Source organism: Setaria italica, chromosome III (genome assembly GCF_000263155.2).
Source record: "Setaria italica strain Yugu1 chromosome III, Setaria_italica_v2.0, whole genome shotgun sequence".
NCBI lineage: Eukaryota > Viridiplantae > Streptophyta > Magnoliopsida > Poales > Poaceae > Setaria > Setaria italica.
Window position 1 is genome coordinate 20,664,777 of NC_028452.1, and position 22,195 is coordinate 20,686,971.

At 49.5% G+C, this 22,195-nt stretch overlaps 1 protein-coding gene across 1 annotated transcript; it reads right to left on the bottom strand.

The window, feature by feature from the left end:
• Positions 1-5,402: 5,402 nt before the first annotated feature.
• LOC101777681 (transcription factor MYBC1) lies at positions 5,403-7,821 on the bottom strand. The gene has a single exon (XM_004962033.3). The coding sequence runs from the start codon at positions 7,342-7,344 to the stop codon at positions 6,373-6,375; it is 972 nt and encodes a 323-aa protein (XP_004962090.1). The 5' UTR covers positions 7,345-7,821; the 3' UTR covers positions 5,403-6,372.
• Positions 7,822-22,195: the final 14,374 nt, after the last annotated feature.

Sequence of the window (22,195 nt, forward strand, 5' to 3'; positions counted from 1 at the left end):
ATCCATAAGGCTCATATCGATACGAGGATGGTGGTTCATTAAATATTTAATTGAAAAATATTGGATAAAAATTTTTGAACCAACATTAAAAAAAGGTTAGAATCCAATCCAGAAAAAGTTAGGTCTTCCAATCTTATAAAAAAAAAAAGTTGATCCAACCTTTTCGGAAAAAATGTTCGATCGGGGAAAATGTGGGAACTTTTTTTTTTACAGTTGAAATTCAACATTTGAAAAAAAAAAAGTTGGCTTCCGATGCCGGCGAGCGGTGGCGGCGCGGCGAGCCCTCGCGGCCGAGGCGCGCGGCAGCCGGCGGCCTGGCGCAGCGAGCCCGCACAGCCGCGGGAGAGGCGCGCGATGGCGTGGCGGCCGGTGAGCCGGTGCGGGTGCCGGTGCCGCGGCGCGTCGGCTGGAGGCGGTGGCGGCGCGTCCGCGTGGGGGCCGGCGGTGGCGCGGCGGCCGGGGCACGCGCGTGGGGCGGCGGCGCGAGCGGCAGGCGCGGGCCGGGGCGCGCGCGGGGGCCGGGGGCGCGTGCTGCAGGGGCCGGCGGCGGTGCGGCGGCCGGGCCGGGGGCCGGCAGCCGCGGCTCCGCGCGGGGGGCGGCGGCGGCGGCGGCGCAGGCATGGGCGCGTGGTGTGGGGGGGGCCTAGGGTTCGAACGGTTGAAGATGTTTGCACGAATATCAAGCATCAGAAGGTGATGAAAAAAGTTTCTTCCGGAATATGGATAGGATTCCCGCGGCGTCCGACCCCGCACTAAATTGGTCTCATCCAGCCCAAAATCACCAAGCCCACACGCGCAACAAAGCCCAGTTTTGTTTCCCACTTTCGCCCAGGTGCACTCGTACGGCCCATCATCATCAATTACTGTATGCATGCCGCGGGCTGCAACCGCACGCATTCTTGCAGCCCTGGAAAGCCCAACAGGCCTTCAGAACTTATCGTTGGAGATCTCTGCAGAACACAACAGCGCATTCTGTGGCAAGGAAAGAAAGGTCGAACCGGCGAACTAGCGATGTAGCGAACTGTCGTGCTCGAGCGAAACATCAACAGCTACTTCTCCTCAACTGGTGTCCGCTGCGACTCCCCCCACAACGTGTCAAGCCCTGCACCTCCACCCAATTGCCACCCGCGTACGCAAGTGTTGCCTGCTGCTCCCTAATCCTCGCATATACTTTTAGAGCAATCCTCCCCGTGCGCCACGAGGATTATTCAATCGATCGTGGGGTCCGACCGACCCACTGTTCCGACCAAACAATCGAGCCTGAGCCTAGCTAGTAGCCGGCGGAGGTCCACGGGCATGCGTCGGCGAACAGCCGAACAGAGCCACGGGGGCTACGCTACGACGATGGGGCACCGAGCAGCGGTCGCTCTCGATGCGCCAGCTGTCCCCGTCCAGTAGCAGCATCCATCATCGCTCGCATGTTTTGCACGAACTGGATTGACGTGGGCCAGGCGGATGTGTCCCGCGTCCGCCCGCTCGTCCAGCCAGGTGTCGCCGGCGCATCGACGGGGGCCGACGGGAGGCGCCGGCGTGGATAGGGCTGTCGGAGAGCGACGACGACGACGACGGCGCCAGCCAGCTTCTTTTACCTCGTTATTAACGTTACGGCCGTCGGTTAAACTGGAGGCCAAGCGGCACGGCATGGTGATGAGCTGCCTCCTGCGGGTTGCGATCGGGATCGCCCACGGGCGGGCCACAGCCGGTCAGCCGCGGGGCGTAGCAGGCAGCCAGGCACAGGCACAGGCAGGTCCCTGTGATCTGATCGTGCTCCAGCGCCACTTTTTCCCCATGGAAGCCAGCATCAAGGCATCTCCCCTTGACAGCTAACGACTCCCCGCGCCGCGCCAACCGGAGCAGATCAGATACGCGCCCGGCGTGGGCCCCCACCCGGCCCGTTCCCTGGCGGACATGCGAGGTGGGCGAGAAAAGGACAAACTCAGATTCTGATCTCATCCGCATCCGCGCCCTCAGGCCTCAGCCACTCTCCCCGCCCCGCATGGCCCACCCGACCCAATCACCCACCCCCGGGCCGGGCCCAGCGCGCCCAATGGCGGGGCCCACGAACCCAATCTCCCTCCACTCTGCGCGCGCGCGCGCACAGTGCCATTCTGCCCGCAGTCCAGTTCGGGCACGGGCGCGCGCGATGCGTTTACCTGCCTGCCGGCAGGCTTGAGTGCTGGATGGACTCGCTTGCTGCTGCTGGTTGGGTCAGGTAGGCAGGCAGCCCGGGCACAGGAGTGTACCTTTGCGTCTTCTGGGATTCGGGGCATCAGAGCATGGGACGGTACATTGGTCGGGGTCACGAGCTGCCCCGCTTCTTTTACCCCACTGATTTTCTTTTTTATTTTATAACACAATTGCAGAAACTTTACACTGATTTTTTACCCATTCGCAGGGCATTCTTACTGCCCGCTTGGCCTTGAAAATGCACGGTACTAGCTTCGTTCTTCTTTTCGAGAGACGTACTGGTAGCTTCGTTCTAGGATTTGTTGCGACCGAATGTCGTCCAGCCGGAGTTCAGCTGATAGCGAGGTCTCTTCAGATGAAGCAGCACGCGCGGCGTTAATCTATGGGAGGTTAACGTAAGCTAATGGCGTTGATGGAGACAAATCCATTTAACAGCCGCAGCTCTTGTTGACCTTTTCTGGTTGGTCGTATTCACATACACACATGCGCCTGCTTTTGAAAGGTCTCAAGTAATTGTTTGGAGGACAAACGAATACTACATGAGATCAAGGAAATATGGCGCCACGAGGATCACGTACCACTTAGGCATCACGCAATCGAAAAATAGGAAAAAGGAATCAAAGTATCAGAACAAGCTTCGTTAATTGAACTGGGTAGCAAACTTGTAAAGGAAATGTAGTAATGGCTTTGTTACTGCGTATAATTACAGTTATTGCAAGCCCATAAGAAAAACCTTGAAATTTAGTCAACAAAATAATGCCGAGATAAAAGGGACACGAAGGTCGGTTACACAAACACGAAGAGGCTGATAGTAGATCTGCAACTTGTTGGTTCTGTACCTGTGGGTCATGCCATTTGCAAGCATGGCTTGATCCTGTCATTACTCATTACCGAACCAGGCCCATCCGATGCAACTGGGTGGATCTACTGTCTCTTTGCTAGGTCCTCCAGCAAACAATCGCCCTGATGGGGAGATTTTGCCTCTTTTGGCTGCGCATGGTTCTCTAATTAAAAAAAGGCCTCCACAAGTGCCTCCATGCTGATATAGGATATTCCAGAACAGCTTCCAGGGTTTCTGAACTGGGACAATTCAGGGATCGATTCAGCAATCCGATGCCCCTACCAAACCTTTTCCATCTTTAGCAAAGAAAAAAAAAGGGGATAGATAAAAAAAGATTGGCACATGCATTTAACTGGTTGATTACTGGCAAATCTCATGATAATTCGTGGACGGACGGGTAATGATTGCCTGCAAACACTATAGATGTACTAGTAGTACAGTAGATCCGAAGCGCGGCGGCGTCAGGCGGATCAGATGCCCGGCGGGGGCCGCCCGAGATGCCGGTAGCTCTCGTCGCCAGCCGTCGGATAGAAATTCCCTTCCCCCCGCTCCCCTGACGCGACGAGCGAAAAGGCGCCGGGCCGGCCGGATCGGTAGCTTTTGGCGGCACATTCCCCTGGCGCCCGGATCAGCGAGCTGGCCACAAGGCGCAGCGCAGGGGCACCTGTTCAACGCCAGCAGCGAGATGGCGAGATGCCGCGCTGCGCTCAGCTGCTGCTGCCGAGCTTCAGAGCCTGCGCGTCGCTAGATCCTAGCTTTTGTCCTCGCTTCTGCCCGCTGCGGGTGCCTTTTCCTCCGCCAGAACTGGGTAGCAAACTGGCTGGCAGGCTGGTGGCCTCGTCGTCTCTGCAGCGCGCTCAGGTAGAGCAAGCACATGAGCACAGCGGGGGCGGCCGGGGCAGGGGCAGCGCGTGCGAGAAAAGCAGGCAAAGTTGGATTGGGTGAATAGAAATACGCAAAGTACCAAGTGGCCTTTTCGTTGTTGCCCCGCCCCCGGGCCATAAGGCAGCCCTCATTTGCTTCGCTCGTTTCGATCCTGGATGGCTGGATCCTAGAGTTTTTCTTATTGTCGTGGCGTAGCAGTAACTGTAATGAATGGTACAGTATATGCTTGCTTGGCTACTGCCAGGGAGGGTTACGTTACATGCACAGGTGTGTGCCACCTCCTTTCGAAGTAAGTAACTGATTGCACTACTAGTATTTGGCTATTTGCTTGCTTGGCTAGCTAGTGAAAAGACGCATTTCAATTCTTTTAAAAAAAGAAAGGAAATTGTTTTTTTTTCCTTCAGCAGCCATGGACATGTGGATGGCCGGTATCTAAGATCCGTTTTGGAACGTTCCTGGTGTTCAGCGCAGTCAGTTCCTCTCGTTTTCTTGGAGCGGCTCGTCATTGGTCGCGCGCAGCGGTCAGTTTCATCATGCCGAACGAAGACCACAAGCGGCCAGCCAGACAGACTAACGACGGAAATGTACTCGTGTCGTGTCTCCCTAACCAATTTTGTGCACCCGAGTTATTGCCCGAGTTCCGTGCCTACAGTAACAGTAACGCCATCATCGTCATCACCATCAGTGCTGCTGTTGCTGCTGCTTGCATGGAACAGCGCGCGACTCATGCTGGTTTGAACGCATCAGACCTCTCGCCATGGATCACCGCACCAGCTCGTGCAAGCTCAGATCAGATCAGGTCTCCGTCACCTGAACAAAATCCACACACCTCGCTGTCGCCCCCGCCGAGTTCGGGGCTCGGCTGCATAGATTTCTGTCAACGAAGCGCAGCGCGCCCCCTGGTCGCTCTCGTGGTCACATCGCATAAATGCGTCGTCATACCAACACGCCAATGGCCTTGGCTCCGATTCTCTCTTCCCAAGCAAGCTAGCCAGCCTAGTGAAGAGGAGTAGCGGGGGAGGGGACTCTGATCCTGATGACCTGATATCCTTGGACTCGTCAACGCGGGCCTGCAGGTGCGGCCAGGGGTGAGGTGGGCATTGCCGTAGAGCCTATGACTACTTGACCAGTGCGAGCGCAAATAAAATCTCCTCCTCAGACCTCAGATCAGATCGGATGGGCAGCAGACCAGCATAATCTGTTGGAAGGGAAGTGCTGGAAATAACATAACAAATTTGCAGGGCCAACCACTGGTGATAAACTAATCCAGATTTGGATGGGCACATCAGACATCAGGCTCTGTCTAGTTACGCAATCAAAAGATCAGGAGGGGATGAACTCTCTTTCTTAACAGCGACATCTGTTAGTGGAGGGGAAAAGAAAACAGGTGCGTGATGTAGAGCATGAAGTGAAGATTTTTGACTTGAACAGAGCCGGAGGAGGACAATGTCAGTATACGAGAACATAAGCACTCACTGTACTAGCATGATTCAAGAACATAAGCATCCACTGTGCTAGCATGATTCAAGGGTCTTTTTCTCAGTGCTACAAAGAAGCTCTTTTTAAGTTGCGCAGATATACAAATGATTGATCGCTACAATTCGCTACAACAAACTCCAATTTGAGCTGCTCCAATGTTCTCGGGGTGGCGGAAGCAGAATGTGACAACAGTATTGCAACCCATGCTACACATATATATATATCATATACTCCACCTCCATCAATGGAGGTGCAAGGAAGAAAAATGACAGAGCAGATTAAGCTCTGAATCTCTATTTTGGTGGTCCTCGCAGACGATTTTGACTCCCACAGCAAGATCGAGTTTTATCATACCGGTATAATCCTCAAACTTATTCATCTTCAGGGTGTGCCTCCTTGGGATTGGTTATTCAACCCTGCCTATATCCATATGGAACTCTAGTAATGCACAATGGTTGCATCACTTCTTTGAGGGGCGTCGCTGCTCCGAAGCAATGGTTGTTGCATCACTCAAGAACAGAGCAATTCGACCATGGATCCTCGGCGCAATCGCAAGGATTGAGATGTTCTTCGATGGCGAAGGCGAGAAAGTTCTCAATTGCAGGTAGACACAATTCTGTTGTACCCTCTAAATATCATCTCTAAGGCTAACTTTATGTCATCAGCAACAAGAACAATGGAAGGGGGAGAACATGACAAACAGCAGCACTACACGAACATCAACAGCAACAATGGTGGGGGCGACGGGATGCTACGAGGAAGGAACACATGGATCATGGATGGATATGGATTGCTAATTCCCAAGAATTCTTGGACTCTATGAGATGTGGTTGAGCCTTGCTCGATTTCTATGCCGATCTGTGGGAAGCAGCGGCGGTTGCGCAGCAGAGGGGGAACAGGAAGCGAACGAATTTTATGTACCCGAGGGCGGAGGCGGCCGCCCGCAGTCCGATGCCCGTCGCCGTCGGACCCCGGCGGCCTCAATGGTCCCCGGACGTCGGGAACAGCGTCAGCTCGCGGCGGCCGCTGCCGCCGCCGCCGCCTCGGGATCCGAGGTCCATCTCGTCGCCGAAGGGGGCGGGCGCCATCATCCCCATCCCGGCGCCGGCGCCGACCATGCGGTGGTGGTGCATCCCGGGCGGGCCGACGGGCGGCGCGCCGGCGCGGCTGAAGAAGCTGTGGTCGAAGCTGGCGCCCGCGGCGCCGTAGGGGCCGAGCGGGCGGGCGGCGGGGTGTTGGAAGTGTCCGATCTGCGGCGCGTGTTGGTGGTGGTGGTGGTGGTGCGTGGCGCCCATGGGGGCGAAGGGCGAGTACTGGTCCGCGCCGGCGGGCGCGCGGTGGCCGGGCGGGAGGAAAGGGACGGGCCCCGTAGCGAAGAGGTGCTCGGTGGCGGCGTCGGTGCCGGAGCCCGAGGAGTGGCTTCCCCCCGCGCCCCCGCCCCCTCCGCCGCCCCCGCCGCCGCCGCCGCCGAGCCCCTGCATGCGCTTGAGGTAGAGGCGGTACTTCTGGAGGTGGGAGGCGACGTTCTCGCGCGTGAGGCCGTCGACGCTCATCAGCTGCATTATGGTCTTGGGCACGGCGTTCTTGATGCCGAGGTGCGCGACGGCGTCGACGAAGCGCTTGTGCAGCTGCGGCGTCCAGACGAGGCGCGGCCGCTTGAGCGTCCGCGCCGGCTCGTCGCCGGCGCCGCCCCCGCCCCCGCCGCTAGAGCCCGCGGCCGACGACGCGCCGCCGCCGTTCATGTCCGGCCCGCCCGCGCCGCCGCCGCCGCTGCCGCCGGCGCCTCCACCCCCGCCGGCGCCGCCGCCCGCCCCGCCGCCGCCGTGCGTCGGGATGTCGAAGGCGACGGCGAGATCGGGGGTGATGAGCGTCTGCGAGAGCGGCATCAGCTCGTCCGGCCGCGGCAGCTGCTCCTCGCAGCGCGCGAACCAGCTGGGCTCCTCCTCCCTCATGGCCGCGGCTCCTCCCCTGCTCTGCTCACCTCGCAGAGCAATTCTTGCAGCTCACTCCACTCGTCGTCGGGGCGGCGGCGGCGACAGCAGCAGCACCAGTAGACTCGACTCCACTCCAGCGGAAGGAAGGAAACGACCGAGGAGGGAGGGAGGGAGTAGAGGAAGGAGGGGTTACTTCGAGGTGGATCTCTCTTCTTCTAAGCTTTCCCACCCTTCTTCCTCTCTCTCTCTCTCTCTCTTCTTGTGTGTGTGTTTGGGCCTTTTCTCACCCCCTGCTGCTGCTACTGCTGCTGTGCCATGATGATATCCTCCCCGCCCTCTTTCTCTCTCTATCTTTCTTTCTCTAGCTGCTGGTGCCGCAGCTCGGCTGCCGATGATGAGCGAGGGAGAATCTGGCGAGTGAGTTTTGGGGGTGGTGCGCTGCGCTGGACTAGTTTAATTAGCGGGGCTGCCCCGCCCGCCCGACCCCTAAAGCTATTTTTGTGCCATCTTTGGTTCCTTTGTTTGCTCGTTCGCTTGTTGTCTTCCCCTAAAGCTAATCATCCTCTTCTCTCTATCCCGTGAGAGGAAGTGAAAAAAAAGGAAATCCAAGGAACATTTTCCTAAAACTCCGGAGCCGTAGCAATTTCGCAGGAAGGAAACAGTTCTTGTATGGCCTAACCAACGCGGTTAAGGTGACCCGGCCAGGAGCACGAAAAATATGGGATGGATTGCTACTAGATTGATTGGTCGCGGTATAAGTGAGATGGGGCCTGGAGCAGCTGCTGCTGCGGGGGAGGGGGTTGGGGTGGATTACGGCCGGGCGGAGGGTGGTGGGATCCAGTGGAGTGAGATGAGAATCAGGCGACGACGATGATGATATCTTAGCTGGAGTTTGGTTTGTCCTCATGTGGGCATGTCGCGGCGGATCACACCTCCTCCTACCTTTTTTTCTCCTCTCACTCACACCCTCCCTCTCTCTAGAATAGAACCAACCGGGGAGGAATCTTGTTTGTTTGGGCTGCTGCTTGCTGCTCGTGTTGGGTTGGTTGGGTTCCGTTTCGCTCGCCGTCGTGTATCTCCGAGGTGGATATCGCCGCACCGATGGATCGTGGATCTGGCAAGCGTGCTGCGTGTTCCGGCCATTAATGCGCGTACGGACGCCGGGATTTGGTTAAGCTGAATCTGATGGAGCGGTACTGCTACCACTAAAATCCAAATCCGAAGAGTGGAGGGAGAGAGAAAGAGACGGTCTGATTTGCCTAACCTACCTAGCTAGCACTTGTGTGGAACAGAGGTATTCCATAGAAACTTTTGTAATACACTCCATGTCCCAAATTACTATTCATTTTGATTTTGACTTTTTAAGATACATAGATTTTGTTATTCATGTAATTGTATGCTATGTTTAGATACGTAGCAAAAGATATGTATTTAGAAAAATTAAAATAAATAATAATTTGGGACGAAAGGAGTACTACTAGTACAATTATCCTGGAATAAAGTCGGGCACTGTGGTTTAAACAGTGAATCAAGTCGTGCGTTCACCAAAAATCATGCAACTCGTAAGGATCGTTTTAGAAAGATGGCGAAAAAAAGGAGATGCAACAGCTTTCCCTGGCTTTTGTTGTGGTAGTAATATGGTGTACAAGTGGATAAATATGGGAAAGAAGAAGGAAAGAAGGGGAGTGAATAATTGAGATAGCGAGGGAATTCGGTTGCCTTTTTTGTTTGCATGGCATTTATGCTTTTGGGAAACGGGTTCTCTGCTTTCGTTGGACTCCTATTAATGCCGGTGATGACGTGCTTGCGGTCACTGGTTGAGTATCAACAAAATAGGAAGAATTAAGTATCCGTTGGAGGACCAGATCGGTGCTGGCACAATTAACACATCGTGGTGTTATCGCATTACTAAGGTTAAGAGAAGGATTAGTTCTAAAGATTTAATGTTCCTCGCTAAAAAAAAGGTTTTCAAGATTTAATGAGGGATATGAGTTTGGTTCGATACTAATTCGGGAGAAGCCTCGACCGCTTCATTTATGAAATGAGGCACCAATAAAATGTTTGTTAAACGATCATGAAGAATAAAAAGTTATAGTCGTACATGTTGCATATATAGACACCTAAGACATCCGTGAAATTCTGGATCAGCGATCTAGTCGTTGGAGTGTCAATGGCATGGAATCCTATAGTGATATGACACGGTTGTGACGGCGCCTCTTGAAGTGAGATAGATGGAGTGTACGTGCTGGTAATTAGAACATATCCAAGATGCTATAAGCATTAAGTAGTGTATATTGAGGTAGGAAAAAGCAGTGTATAACGGGTTTACTATATGTGGATTCATGGAAATTCAAGATACATGACAGGGGATGGTATCGAAGCAATAATGGTGCCATAAAAACACAAAAAATATGAGCAAGGCAAGTGATAGATTGATCCAACAATGAAGTGTTGGAATGAAGAGCAACCGGAAGAAGTTAACAACAGGTACAAGCAACATGGTTTAAATAGATTGAAGATGGGGATGTTGATTCTAAAGCAGTGGAAGCGACACCGCCATTGCATATTGGGTAGGTGTAGGATGTCAACTTTACGAAAAAGCTATATTACACTTGAGTATTTTTTTCATTTTCTCACCTAAATTTTCCACCTCCTCACCTCGTAACTCTTTATATATTTTGTGAAATCTATCCTTGTCTCCTCTCTTATTGTCTCCTTTATTCCCTTTGAGATCCAACATGTCTTCTCTATCTTCAATTCAATGGCAAATTTTGGTCTTTTAGGATTATAGAGTTAGGGGTTTTCGAGGATTTAGATACAGGACCTGGGAAAAGTTAGCCCAATGAGGTGGGCTTAGGTGGGAGTGTGGGACCCAGTTGCCACGATGGACGGAGCATGGTTGGCGTGTGAGGTTAGGGTGAGGTCATGAAAACAAGAGTGTCTAGCAGAACGGTTGACTTCTGTCACGGATCGAGCATCAAGAGCTATCCTACATAAATCTAGGGACCAACAAAAGGTTTGGACAATCCTAAATATAGAGCTGGACACCGAGACACATCTGACATGGAGACTATGGTGCAGGACGGCATAGTCTACATGGAGAGACAGAAACTAGTTGAGGATTAGAAAAGTACTCATAGAAATAAGAGTAGAACTGGTCTAGTCGAATCCGACTAGTATTCTTATAACCAACCGACATGTAACCCTGCCCTTGGCAATATAAGGCGAGGTAGGGACCCCCTCCAAAGCAATTTAATCCAACCAACACACAAGACGTAGGGTATTACGCTATTTAGCAGCCCGAACCTGTCTAAATCATGTGTCTACATTTATCTTCGAGTTCCTGATCTCGACAAGCCCCACTAACCAAAACACTACGTTGGGTACCCCCCTTGGTTGGTTGCTGGGTTTAAACACCGATAGCTAGCGCGTTAGGTAGGGGCTCTCACCGAGAATCCACTGGCGAACTCGATGGCACAAGTCATCACCAAGCCAATCGTCGCGTTTGAAGCAGGCGTGATGTTCATCTTCGGCTCCTTGGTTTGCATCGCAGACGGTGCTGAAAATTTTTGTCGCCACATTGCGTCGGCCCCGGAGAAGAAGCAGCAAACCATGAAGCTCCAACGCTAAGCTTTGGAGGATCTCGTCGAGAATTTCGTCGAATTTTCAAATTCTAAACTAGTGATGAGTTCGAGTACGACTCGACTTATTCCGCCGGTCGGATTGACCTGCACAAGCCAGTGCATAAGCCATCGTGCGAGTCGAATTACCGCCAGAGTCGATTCCCGTTCGGACTCCACAACACGACCACTAGTTATCACGTTGCCCTATCTAGATCACAATCTAAAACGGATACGATCGAGGACTTCGATTACTGCTCGGACCCGGATGAGGAAACTTCTTTGTTAGGTCCGCAGTAGGGTCTGGTAATCACATCAACTCCCCAAGGCAGATTCGTCTACTGGCCCAACATGAAGCCACCCGTTCTTGCCAAAAATGACGATTCACGCCTCATTACTTACCTTGACACTCTCCCGTACCAAGAGGGAACTCCTCTGTCGCCCATCTACGAGGAAGGCAGCACCACGAATGTCATCACCTCAAGCTCGGGAAGCTATTCCCCAGAATGAGAACTCTTTGATCTCATTACTGGATAAGAGGATGAAAAAGAAGAGCAACGGGATAGAAACTCGCGATATGAGCGTCACCCAGATGACGTCTCGTAGGATGAGCTCACCTCGCCGCCTTGCAGCAGACCTACCAATCATGAACTTGGACAACACCTTTGAAGCAATTCAAACGCTTCGCCATCGTACTTCCCTTGCCACCATCGCGTCTATTGTCTCATCACCCGCGCGATGCCGCAGAATAAGTACACTAGGCAATTGGCTGAACTAGCAGAATGCGCGTACGAACAATTCGATTAGCAAAATCCAATACAGTCAGTCCAATGCACCGCATCCCAACGAAGTCAACATGGTAGCTGCCATAGAGGCCCTCCGTCCAGACCAAGTCAACTCGGAGGTGCCAGACCAAGCCAAGTGGAGCTGAAGGTAGTCAGGTAGGACCCTCGGGAGGCCGTGGCCACCGTGGGGCTAACCCAGATTCCGAACGCCCAGCAGAAGACCTCCGCAACAAGATCAATGCCAGCCGCGACGCCCATACCATCATCGATGGACGGCGCCGCGAGCGCGAGCGAGAAGTCAAACACTCAGGAGATGATACTGACGAGTTCCCCACCTTCTCAAGACATGTGAGGAGGACAACTCTACCCGAAAAGTTCAAACCTCCAGGTATCACCAAGTACAATGGCAAGCAAGACCCAGTCCAATGGCTCCAGTGCTACTCGCTATCAGTATAAGCAGCGGGGGAAAATGACAACACCAAAATCATCTACTTCCCCATCTGCATGGAGGCAACGCCACTCACATGGCTCGAATCATTCGATAAGAACTCCATCGACTCGTGGAAGGACCTCAAGGTAGCGTTCACCAACAACTACGCAAGGGCAATGTAGCGTCCTAGCAACAACATCGACTTGTCTTAGGTCAAGCAACAAGAAGACGAGACCCTGCGTAGCTACTTATGTTGATTGTTCAAAAAAAAGGCCACAATCGTGGACATCACGGAGTGCGACGTCATTGACTGTTTCCAAAAGGCCTCCACGACCGTCGGATGTTCCAAGACTTTGGCAGAAGACGCTCCGCTGATATCGAATCTCTCAAGATCATGGTACAGGCGTGGGTAGATGAAGAAGATAGGGAGATCAAAAGGTTCGAGTCCAATCGTAACAAGAGCTAGAATAACAACAATCGGAACAATGGCCAACGCAACGACAAAAACCGCAACGATCGCACCTACAATGACAACCAAAATAACTACTCGGAAGGTCACAACCGCAAGGAAAAGCTAGACAATACTGTCACAGCAATTTCGCAGCCGTCCAAGAAAGGTAGCGGCAAGAACCAAGACAGGTCCTCATTGAATGAGCTGCTGAAGAAACAGTGCACATGGCATCCATACCACAAGCACTCTGCGATGGATTGTTTGAGTCTACGCGGGATCATGAAAGACCTGCTAGAGCCATTTGGCACCAAAGACACGGGCAAAACAAAGGAAGACGAAGACGATGTTGAGAATGGCAAGTTCCAGAACCCATCCAACACTGTCAACGTCATCTTCGGCGGAACCCCGTGTACTGCTACTAAGTGGTTCCAGAAGCTCACTCTTCGAGAGATAATGTCCATTGAACCTGCAATGCCAACGTTCCTCAAATGGTCCGAGGTGCCAATTACCTTCTTCAGGAATGACTAATGGACCAATTTCTCAGACCCAGGACGGTATCCCCTCATCCTAAACCCGGTTGTTGCTAGCTCCAGACGTACCAAAGTACTCATTAACGATGATAGCGGTCTTAATGTCCTATTTACTAAGACACTGAAGAAGATGGGCCTCAATGTCATTGATATGCTTACCCCAATGAACTCTCTGTTCTATGGGATAGTCCCGGGCAACACGGTTGTACCCCTTGGATAGGTGGTTTTGCCAGTTACCTTTGGAACCAAAGAACACTATCGGACAAGATGTATCCGGCTCGAGGTAGCGGATTTCAAAACATCATACCACGCCATCCTCGAAAGACTATTATTAGCCAAATTCATGGCCATCCTGCACTACGTGTACTTAGTACTCAAGATGCCAGGACCCAAGAAGGTACTCTCCCTGTGCGGAGACTTGAAGAAGTCGTATGACTGCAACACATAAGCCGTGGAGCTAGCAGCAACTACCCAAGTACCGAACTCAATGATGCAAGTCTTCGCCGCATCCAAGAAACTGTCCCCATTAGAACTCGAGATTCCAGAAAAAAGTCGGGGGCAACCAAGGTCAAGCCAGCAAGTGAAATAGACATCAAAGCCACTGACCTTGAAACTGATGATAGCTCCAAAACAACCCTGATTGGCACAGAGTTGGATCCTAAATAGGAAAGCGCGCTCGTTAGCTTCCTCCGGGCCAACTGAGACATCTTCGTGTGGAAACCAGCGTACATGCCGAGGGTGCCCAGGGAGTTGATCGAGCACTCACTCAACATGAATCCAAAAGCTACACCAAAAAGACAACGCTTACGATGATTCGCCCAAGACAGAAGGGACCATCAAGAAAGAGCTGGCCAAACTACTCACGGCGGGCTTCATAAAAGAAGTCTATCATCCAGAGTGGCTCACCAATCCCGTCCTGGTGCGAAAGAAAAATAACAATGAGTGGAGGATGTGTGTCGACTACACAGCCCTCAACAAGCACTATCCAAAGGATCCCTTCGGGCTCCCTAGGATCGATCAAGTCATCGAATCCATAGCTAGATGCACCCTCCTCTGTTTCCTCGACTGCTACTCAGGTACCACTAGATAGCTCTTAAGGAAGAAGACCATATCAAGACCGCATTCATCACCCCATACGGAGCTTTTTGCTACACAACAGGTTGAAGAACACATGCGCCACTTATCAACGGGCAATCCAAGTGTACTTCAAGAAGTAGCTACACCGCAATTTGGAGGCGTACGTGGACAACGTGGCTGTAAAAATTAGAAATCCCGACGACCTGATTGCGGATCTAGGAGAAACCAGAAATCCCGACGACCTCATTGTAAGAGATGATAGTAGGGGTGTGGGGCAAGCAAATATGCATCAGCTGGGTAATGGAGTTGAGGGAAGAAGGCTAGAGGATATAGGATGAAGATGAGTTGTTGATAAGAGATAAACGCTTCGAATTTCAAGTGTTGTACGTGACTAAGGTCCTGTTTGTTTGAGATTATAATCCACCTAGATTATATAAGTTGGATTATGGGTCATGGGTACTATGATAAAAGATTACTTTGGAACCACTTGGGACCACAAATAATCTAAAATAAGCTAGTTATGGGTAGCTTATTTCAGATTATTTGTGGTCCCAGAGATGGGTAGTTATTTCAGATTATTTGTGGTCCTGGAGTGGTCCTATAATGATTTTTTTACCTTACTATCCTTGAACCATAATCCAGCTTATATATTCCATGAGGGAAATAAATAGGCCCTAAAGTGCTTGAGTAAGTTGTTGACGGACTCTAAATCCCAAGTGCTTGAGTAAGTTGTTGACGGACTCTAAATCCAAGGGGCTTTTGTACGTTATCGAAATGTGCTAAAAGATTGTCAAAATTGTAAATACGGAATTGGTTCATCATGTGCCAAAAGTACCTATGGACTAATTTTTGTTACATTGAAGTTACCACACAATACAATTAGCAGTACCTCAACCCATAACATTTAACGTTGGTTATTGAACTAATTAATCAATGTCAAATAAAATGGAATGAAGGTAGTAGCACTTTAAATATGTTAAATATGAGACAAAATGGTTGTTGCTATACCTGTGGACTATTATACCTTTTGAGTTATCTGAATATCCATCCAGTAGTGAAAATCTTTTGCATTTTTAATATGAAAGGAGTCCGTCTGGTTTTCATGTCGTGCATCGCCTATAGCTTTCTCGCCGAACCCTGCAACAGATGCTCATAATTCCCTCGAAAAAACGGACGTAGATAATTCACAAACACGGGAATGATGACATATGGCGTCCGTGACCCTGTGCTCCCAAGTAGGCAAGTACACTACCACAAGCACACAGTTGAGACGTCACCCGCCGAGATCATCCTCCGAATACGTGCTCCGCCAAATCTCAGCTCGTTCTTTCTTCAATTCTTCCTGGGAGTAGTACCACGGCACGGTAGCCCATAGAATATCCAGGCCACACCTTTTCCTAGTCCCCGTAGTAGGCGCAAAGCCCCTCCCCCTTTTTTCCCCAGCCCTACGCCACTCCTTTTCACAAAAACGTTGGCCCTGGTGTAAAAAGATGGCCGTCCGGCCGGCCGGCCGGCAGGCATGCTCTCGCGCGCGGAAAAGGAAGAGGGCGCAGGCGCGCAGCAACCAAATCAGCTCCCAATCATCTCGCGCCTCGCCTGCTGGGGGAACCGAAAACATGGTGTGGATTCGAAGGCTAAATCCCTTGATCCTTGTCCTTGGGGGCCGAGAGATCGCCGTGGAAAAAAGCCGGGGGGAACGGGGCCGGGCGTGTGATCTCGCCTGATCGGATCAACGGCGTTTGCGTGTGCTTGTGCTGCCCAGTTCACGCTCCACTCTTGTGCACTTGTGCTAGCTAGTCGCCGGGTGCCCTACCGATCCATCACCGAAAGCGGAGCACGCGTTAGGACCCCCAAGTACAAAGCACGCGAACGCTAATGCCGCACACCCAGTGACCTCAGATTGGCTTTTCTTGCTACGTGAAAAGGACTGCATGTACTAGCATGTAGGAGTATGCCGATGCCATGCGCATTGGTCACCAGCTTGTGGGTCTAGAATGGTTTTGTTCCCTTTTGGGCTCCTTTAAGGCACTCCCTTGATCTTATCTTGAAAGGTAAGAGGTCTAAATAGATCCTACACATTGATTAACAATATTTGCAATTTCCATCTATATTAGCACTAGCAGCTAAAAAGAAAGTAGCAATGCACATAGTTAACCTTCCGGAATAATGTGTGCATTGCATGCAGCCAAGGAAATCAAGGGGGTCACTTACCAAAGAGATGGATGATACTCCCTCCTTTTGAAATTATAAATTAAAGTTTATTTCTAGAGTAGAAGACGACTTTGATCAATGATTTTTCCATTAATAAATAATTTTCTGATACAAAGTTTATGTAATTAGATTTACATCTAAAAATACTTTCTTACGAGTATATTTTTATCACATAAATAAAATAATGATAGAGTAATTGTCGGTCAAAGTCTTTGCCATATCGAAATGAATTACGCTTGTAAAAAAACTAGGAAGTTTTTTTTTGAATTGGAAGATCAATCGATTCGTATCTAGACTTTATATACAAAACATAAATATGGAGTGTATGGAGCATGGGCGGAAGCAAACAGACCCAATCTGCACGAAAGACCGTACGTGTAGCATTGCTTATCCGTTCCGTATGAATGTCTGATCTAGGACAATAGTGGCACCAATTATATGTTTCCGAATGAAGCTGTGCTATCTCATCCTCACCATCGAACGAAGATGTCCTCACCGGAATAAGTGAATGGACGGAAGGACGGACACGACCGCCATTGGAATGTTGCTGCTTCCGCAAGTGGCATGGCGTTTGAGCTTTCTCAGGAAGTCGGGAGCCACTTGAACACCTGATGGGTCGACGACGACGGGGACGTCGAGGGACACGTGGACGACCCGCAGGCGCCGGGGCTCGGATAAGAGTGCCGGATGATGGAGAGCATTAGCTAGCGGTCTAGCACTGGGCACTGGCCCGGACAGCAAGATGACGATGCCTCAGCGTCTTGTGCGTGGGACCCGCCTGTCAATCTCTGCCCTGTTCGTTTCTGGATATCAGCAACGGCTGCATTTTCGGTGACCCCCTGGGAATCTCATAGTTGCGTGTATCGTTCTGTCAATCACAACTTCGATAAAGAGAGAGAGGTTGAGCTAATCGTATAGAGTAGAATAGTGAATTCCATTTAGGAAAAGAAACAACGAATTTTCAGCGAAGAAAAGAGCTAGCAGAGTCAAAGCGATCCAATATGTTCCGGATTCAAAGCTAGAGTGTCAAAATCTTAGAGAATTAGTATAAGAGCCTTAAGTTTCAGCAATGATTGTCGAATTAACAATCTTTTCTCCCCCACATATGTAGCACATCATGGCCTAAAAACAATTTCGGTCTACGGCGAATCTCTATCGCCTTGGATTAAACAATCCATGACGATGCTAGTCCTTCTTCCTCTCGTATCCCAAACTAAATTTTTAAAACCACAGGTCATTGTTCCTTTTATTCCTTTTTCTATCACCAAAGTCATTGATCCTTTGTTCCTCCTTATCATTTCCACCTAATGAACTAGTATAATTTTAGGCACACATCAACCAAGATTTGCTATTTCTAAAACCCTGCAGGTACGGCGGTGCTCATGTTCGGAAATGCGATGGTAGATCGATGAACAATGATATGGCATGACATATAGCTTGGCTTTGGCACTAGCAATAAACAAGCTGGGAGCTGGAAGATTTGGAGGTATCAACTGGGCTGGAGATTGCATAGTGACAGCGATTTTTGTCCGGGGATAGCGACCTTCAGATTCTTTCCATTTTATTCGCTGAGAAGGACAGGACGGTTTGACACCACAGACTTGTTCGTTTGGCTGCTCGTACAAGGTATTGATGTGGCACAACTAAATCCTCTAACCCTCTCCAAACCTCTGATCAGTTCTGCTGTCTGAACATGGTTGCAGTTAAAGAACTTTCAGACTGGACATGCTAATTCAGGCTGATTCCTGCTTTGTTCGAATTGAATTGTCAAAACTAAAAGCAAGCGTGGTAGTTTATAATTTTCTGGTCCAGCTTTTAGCAGTGGCTAACCTTGGATTCTTGCCATTTGATGGAGGGCCCAGATCAGAGACAGTAGCACTAGTTAGTAGTCAGTAGATGCCTGTATAAAAATTAAAATTCTGTCTGCATGCTCTCTGATAGTAAGTAATTGGTGGGCACAGCATCTGGAGATTCGTCTAGAGAATCCAACTCGCAAAAAGCTTTGGCAAAATTCCCCGGAGTTAGGCCCAAAGTTTCACTTTCACGCACAATCGAGCCTAGGTCCAGTCAAAGTAAACTGCAGCTTTCACTTGAGTTCTTGCAGCGAATAAACAAGTGCAGACATGCTTGCTTTGCGACGTGAAAAAGTGACATTCCCTTGGTAACCCCTTGTAGTTTAATCCAAAGGCTGGTGGCATCACTCAGCTCTCATCTCTCTAGATGAGAACAGGATAAAAAGTTGACTGGAAGCTAAGCATTGCCTAGCCATCAGGTTAAGCTAGCCACGCTCAGCCTGCGTGTTTGGCTGGCCTTTGTTTAATATTACTGCTGGTCACCATCGTCGCAAGCGGCTGAAAGCGCTTTCATGGACTGGGGGACAGGCGTGCTTCGCTGATGCTCAGTTTCCTCACACTTCCAAACAGTGGTGGTTAGGATCGAGTAATAGTGAACAGTGACAGCTGACAGAATTTAGTGCCCAATTAAAGTCGTCATCTTCAGTTTCAATTTTGGTATTCCTGGCACCGATTCCATGCTATCATCACTTACAGGATAAACGTAAGGGTAAAACTCAGAATACTAAATCTACTGCTGTGAATTCAGGATACCTGCGTTTCTGGAAGAAAATTTTCAGGATATCTGAACCACAAAGGTAGATTGAGGCTATGTAAATCTTCAGAGATTGAGGCACTTTCTGTAGAGAGGTGGCCAAATCTGTGAATTGTGATGTAGCACATAGATGGAACTGGGACCCCAGATGTTCATTAGCCAAAGGACTAGCTAGTTGACATTTGACAACTGACAAGATTGGGGATGTTTTCTGAGAATTGTCTTCTTCTAGAATAAAAGGAAAATGAGGTAGAAAATCTTCAGGTCAGTCTTATCCCATGACAGCATCACCTTTGTACGCTTGCTGTTGAGACATGTCCATAACTTGATATATTCTAGAAAAAAAAGGTTACCAACATGCCAATCTCCATTTTTTATCTACATATAATGAAAAGTTTTTTCATGGAACTAGAGACAGTAAACTGAAGAAGCCCTTGTGATTCATAAAAGCCCTGCAAGTCCTTTGTGATTCATAAAAGCCCTGCAGGTCCTTTTGGTAGCTCAACTGAAGAAGATGATTCGCAAAAGGGCAACAGTAAACTATTTTAGAACAGATAGATGCTCGATGTCGTTGCAGCACAAGCCCATACAAGATGCCAGTAAAATTCACTAGTCCAGTCCAGCTGCAGCACTCAGTCAGAAACCAGATGGCCTGATTCCTAGTTATGATGTGAACTATATTTTACAGCTCCATCAGTTGTGGTTTATAATAGTAGGAATCTATTGGTGTCAGGGAAGAAACTTTCCAAGTGCGTAGCGTCAGACGCACATCTGATCCGGTTGCTGCTGCCCTGCTTAGTGGCGTACTGCTGTACTGTTCGTTGTAAGGTCATGCTCTCACTGTCGGTTCAGGCTATAAATATTGCCCTAGATGTCGTCGAGACGCCATATTGTGTGGTGTCAATGCTAAAAAATACCCGAGCACCATGCCATGCGTCCCCTGTGCCCTCCATTGGCATGGCAGGTAAGCCACCTACCGATCAGAAGGGCTAATTGCAGCCATGCTGCCATCTCTAACTCAGCTGATAAACCAAATCTCCAAGAAAAGAAAAATTCCATGAGTGTTCTTGTGTCCTGCACCAGCAGGAAGCTTCACAGGATCTGACGACGGGCATCACCCACCGGCCACCAGCACCACCACACCAAGATCCTACAGATCACTGGAGTATATCTGCAAGCAGAGACAATAGATGCTTCTTGCTGGGGAGTACAGCTACCAGGATATCTCTTTCTAGATAATGAACTGCCAGTAGATGCTGGCGTTAGATATCTTATTGCCCCCAGCATATGCCTGCCCAGCCGCTCCTCCTCCATGAACTGGATAATAAACTGTTCAGAGCTCAGCGAGGAGGGATCAGCCAGCCTCCCATCGAGATCGATCTCACTCGCTCGCGCACCCGGCAACCGCGCCGCCATTAGTTTATGCGCCACCTATCCACGAGACGACGGGATAAGATATGATAGTGTATTGCCCAATCATGGCCGCCTCGATCGCCATTGGCGCGGCCGGGAGAATCTGATTGCGTTTTTTTATAGTGCGCGCCACTTGGTGGTGGCACTGAGCTCATGCTCATGCCCCCTAATGGGAGAAGTGGTTACTCTAATCTTAATCTAATCCGGGGATATGGGCTAAACATATATGTATCGCGAGGAGGATAAAGAATGTGGCGGGCACATTGTCTGTGGCATGTTTGATCGCAGGTGCAGCGGATTTGGAGGCAACAGGAATCTACCAGTAATTTAAGCTGGGTTCGGTTTGGATCTTGGAACCATGAATAAGGGTAGTAATGTAGACAGAGAAGAGGGGCACACATGTCTTTTCACGGCCATTGTAAAACTCATACAGAGCTAGAATGAGATATATGCGACTAGGTAGTATTTTATTTTCTATAAAAAAACATGTCTTTTGTCACTGCTAAACAATATTTTTCTAATTAAATTGCGTTTAGGCTTCAACGGCATGAACTAAATAGAATTGTGAATGAGTGGCATGATCCTAAATATTACTCCCCCGCACTAAATATAGGTTGTTTTAGCTTTTCTACACACATAGTGTTTACTATGTACGTAGACATAACGCATATATAGATGCATAGCAAAAGTTATGATCCTAGTACAGCCAAAACGACCTACAATTTAAAATGGATGTAATATATTTGTTTAACTTGGACAATCAATAGTTAAAAATATGATTGGTTTGGCAACGCAAGATTGACGCTATTAGATTTTATCATGAAAAGTAATCTCGCAATAGATATATTTTTATATTTAAAAACAAATACATTCTTTTAGAAATTGGTAATCAATGGTGTACCGTGTTGATATCGTATATATAGGCTACTTATATATTGATGAAGAAAAAGTGGCAAATGTAGAAACGATTAGTGAACATGTTCAAAAATCTTTGGCGTGTCGAGCGATGCACAGAAGCGAGAGATTCAAGATGTTTTTGCGTTGCGTGCTGGACATGCGCGAGTGCGCCCAACTGGCCCAGGACTGGGTGGGCGGGTGGGCTGTGACCTCTGAACTAGGGGCCATTACTCGGAGGGCCAAATTGCCAATCTACCAGTTCGGCGTTCGTTTTTTCTCTTGAACAAAAAATCGCACATTTCCTAGCACTCTGTACTCCTGTCATATTTCGTCCTCGGCAAACGTCCATGGTAAATCTATCTTCTGACAGCGGAAGTTCTTTCTATTATCGACCGACCAGTTTATGGCTGATAGTGGAACTACGGCAAAGATCGATTGCAACAGATAGGGTGAATTCATTCGTTCCAGTGTCCTCGCAAAGATTTTCCTAGCACAACTAATCTTCTAGAATTCAAGGTTAAGAACCAAATGATCCAAGACCGAGCGGCATTCCGATAATTGGCTGCTAAATAGTGGATACCAACTAGGAATGCAATTTCCATTTGTTTTGGATCATGAGATCAACTCAATCAAATTAGGTCCTGTTTGGATACACAATGCTAAACTCTAGCACAGTGCTAAACTTTAGCACCCTCAAATGGAGTGCTAAAGTTTAGCACTTGAGGTTGTTTGGATACAGTGCTAAAGTTTAGTACATTGGGTGAGAAATAACTACATTACCCTAATTTATGACTGGCTTGAGGAAAAGTGAGGAAAAGTGGAGAGGAGAGAGAGGGGGCAGCAGGGAA

Coding starts and splice junctions, on each gene's coding strand:
- LOC101777681 (XM_004962033.3), bottom strand. CDS start 7,344: ATGAGGGAGGAGGAGCCCAGCTGGTTCGCGCGCTGCGAGGAGCAGCTG.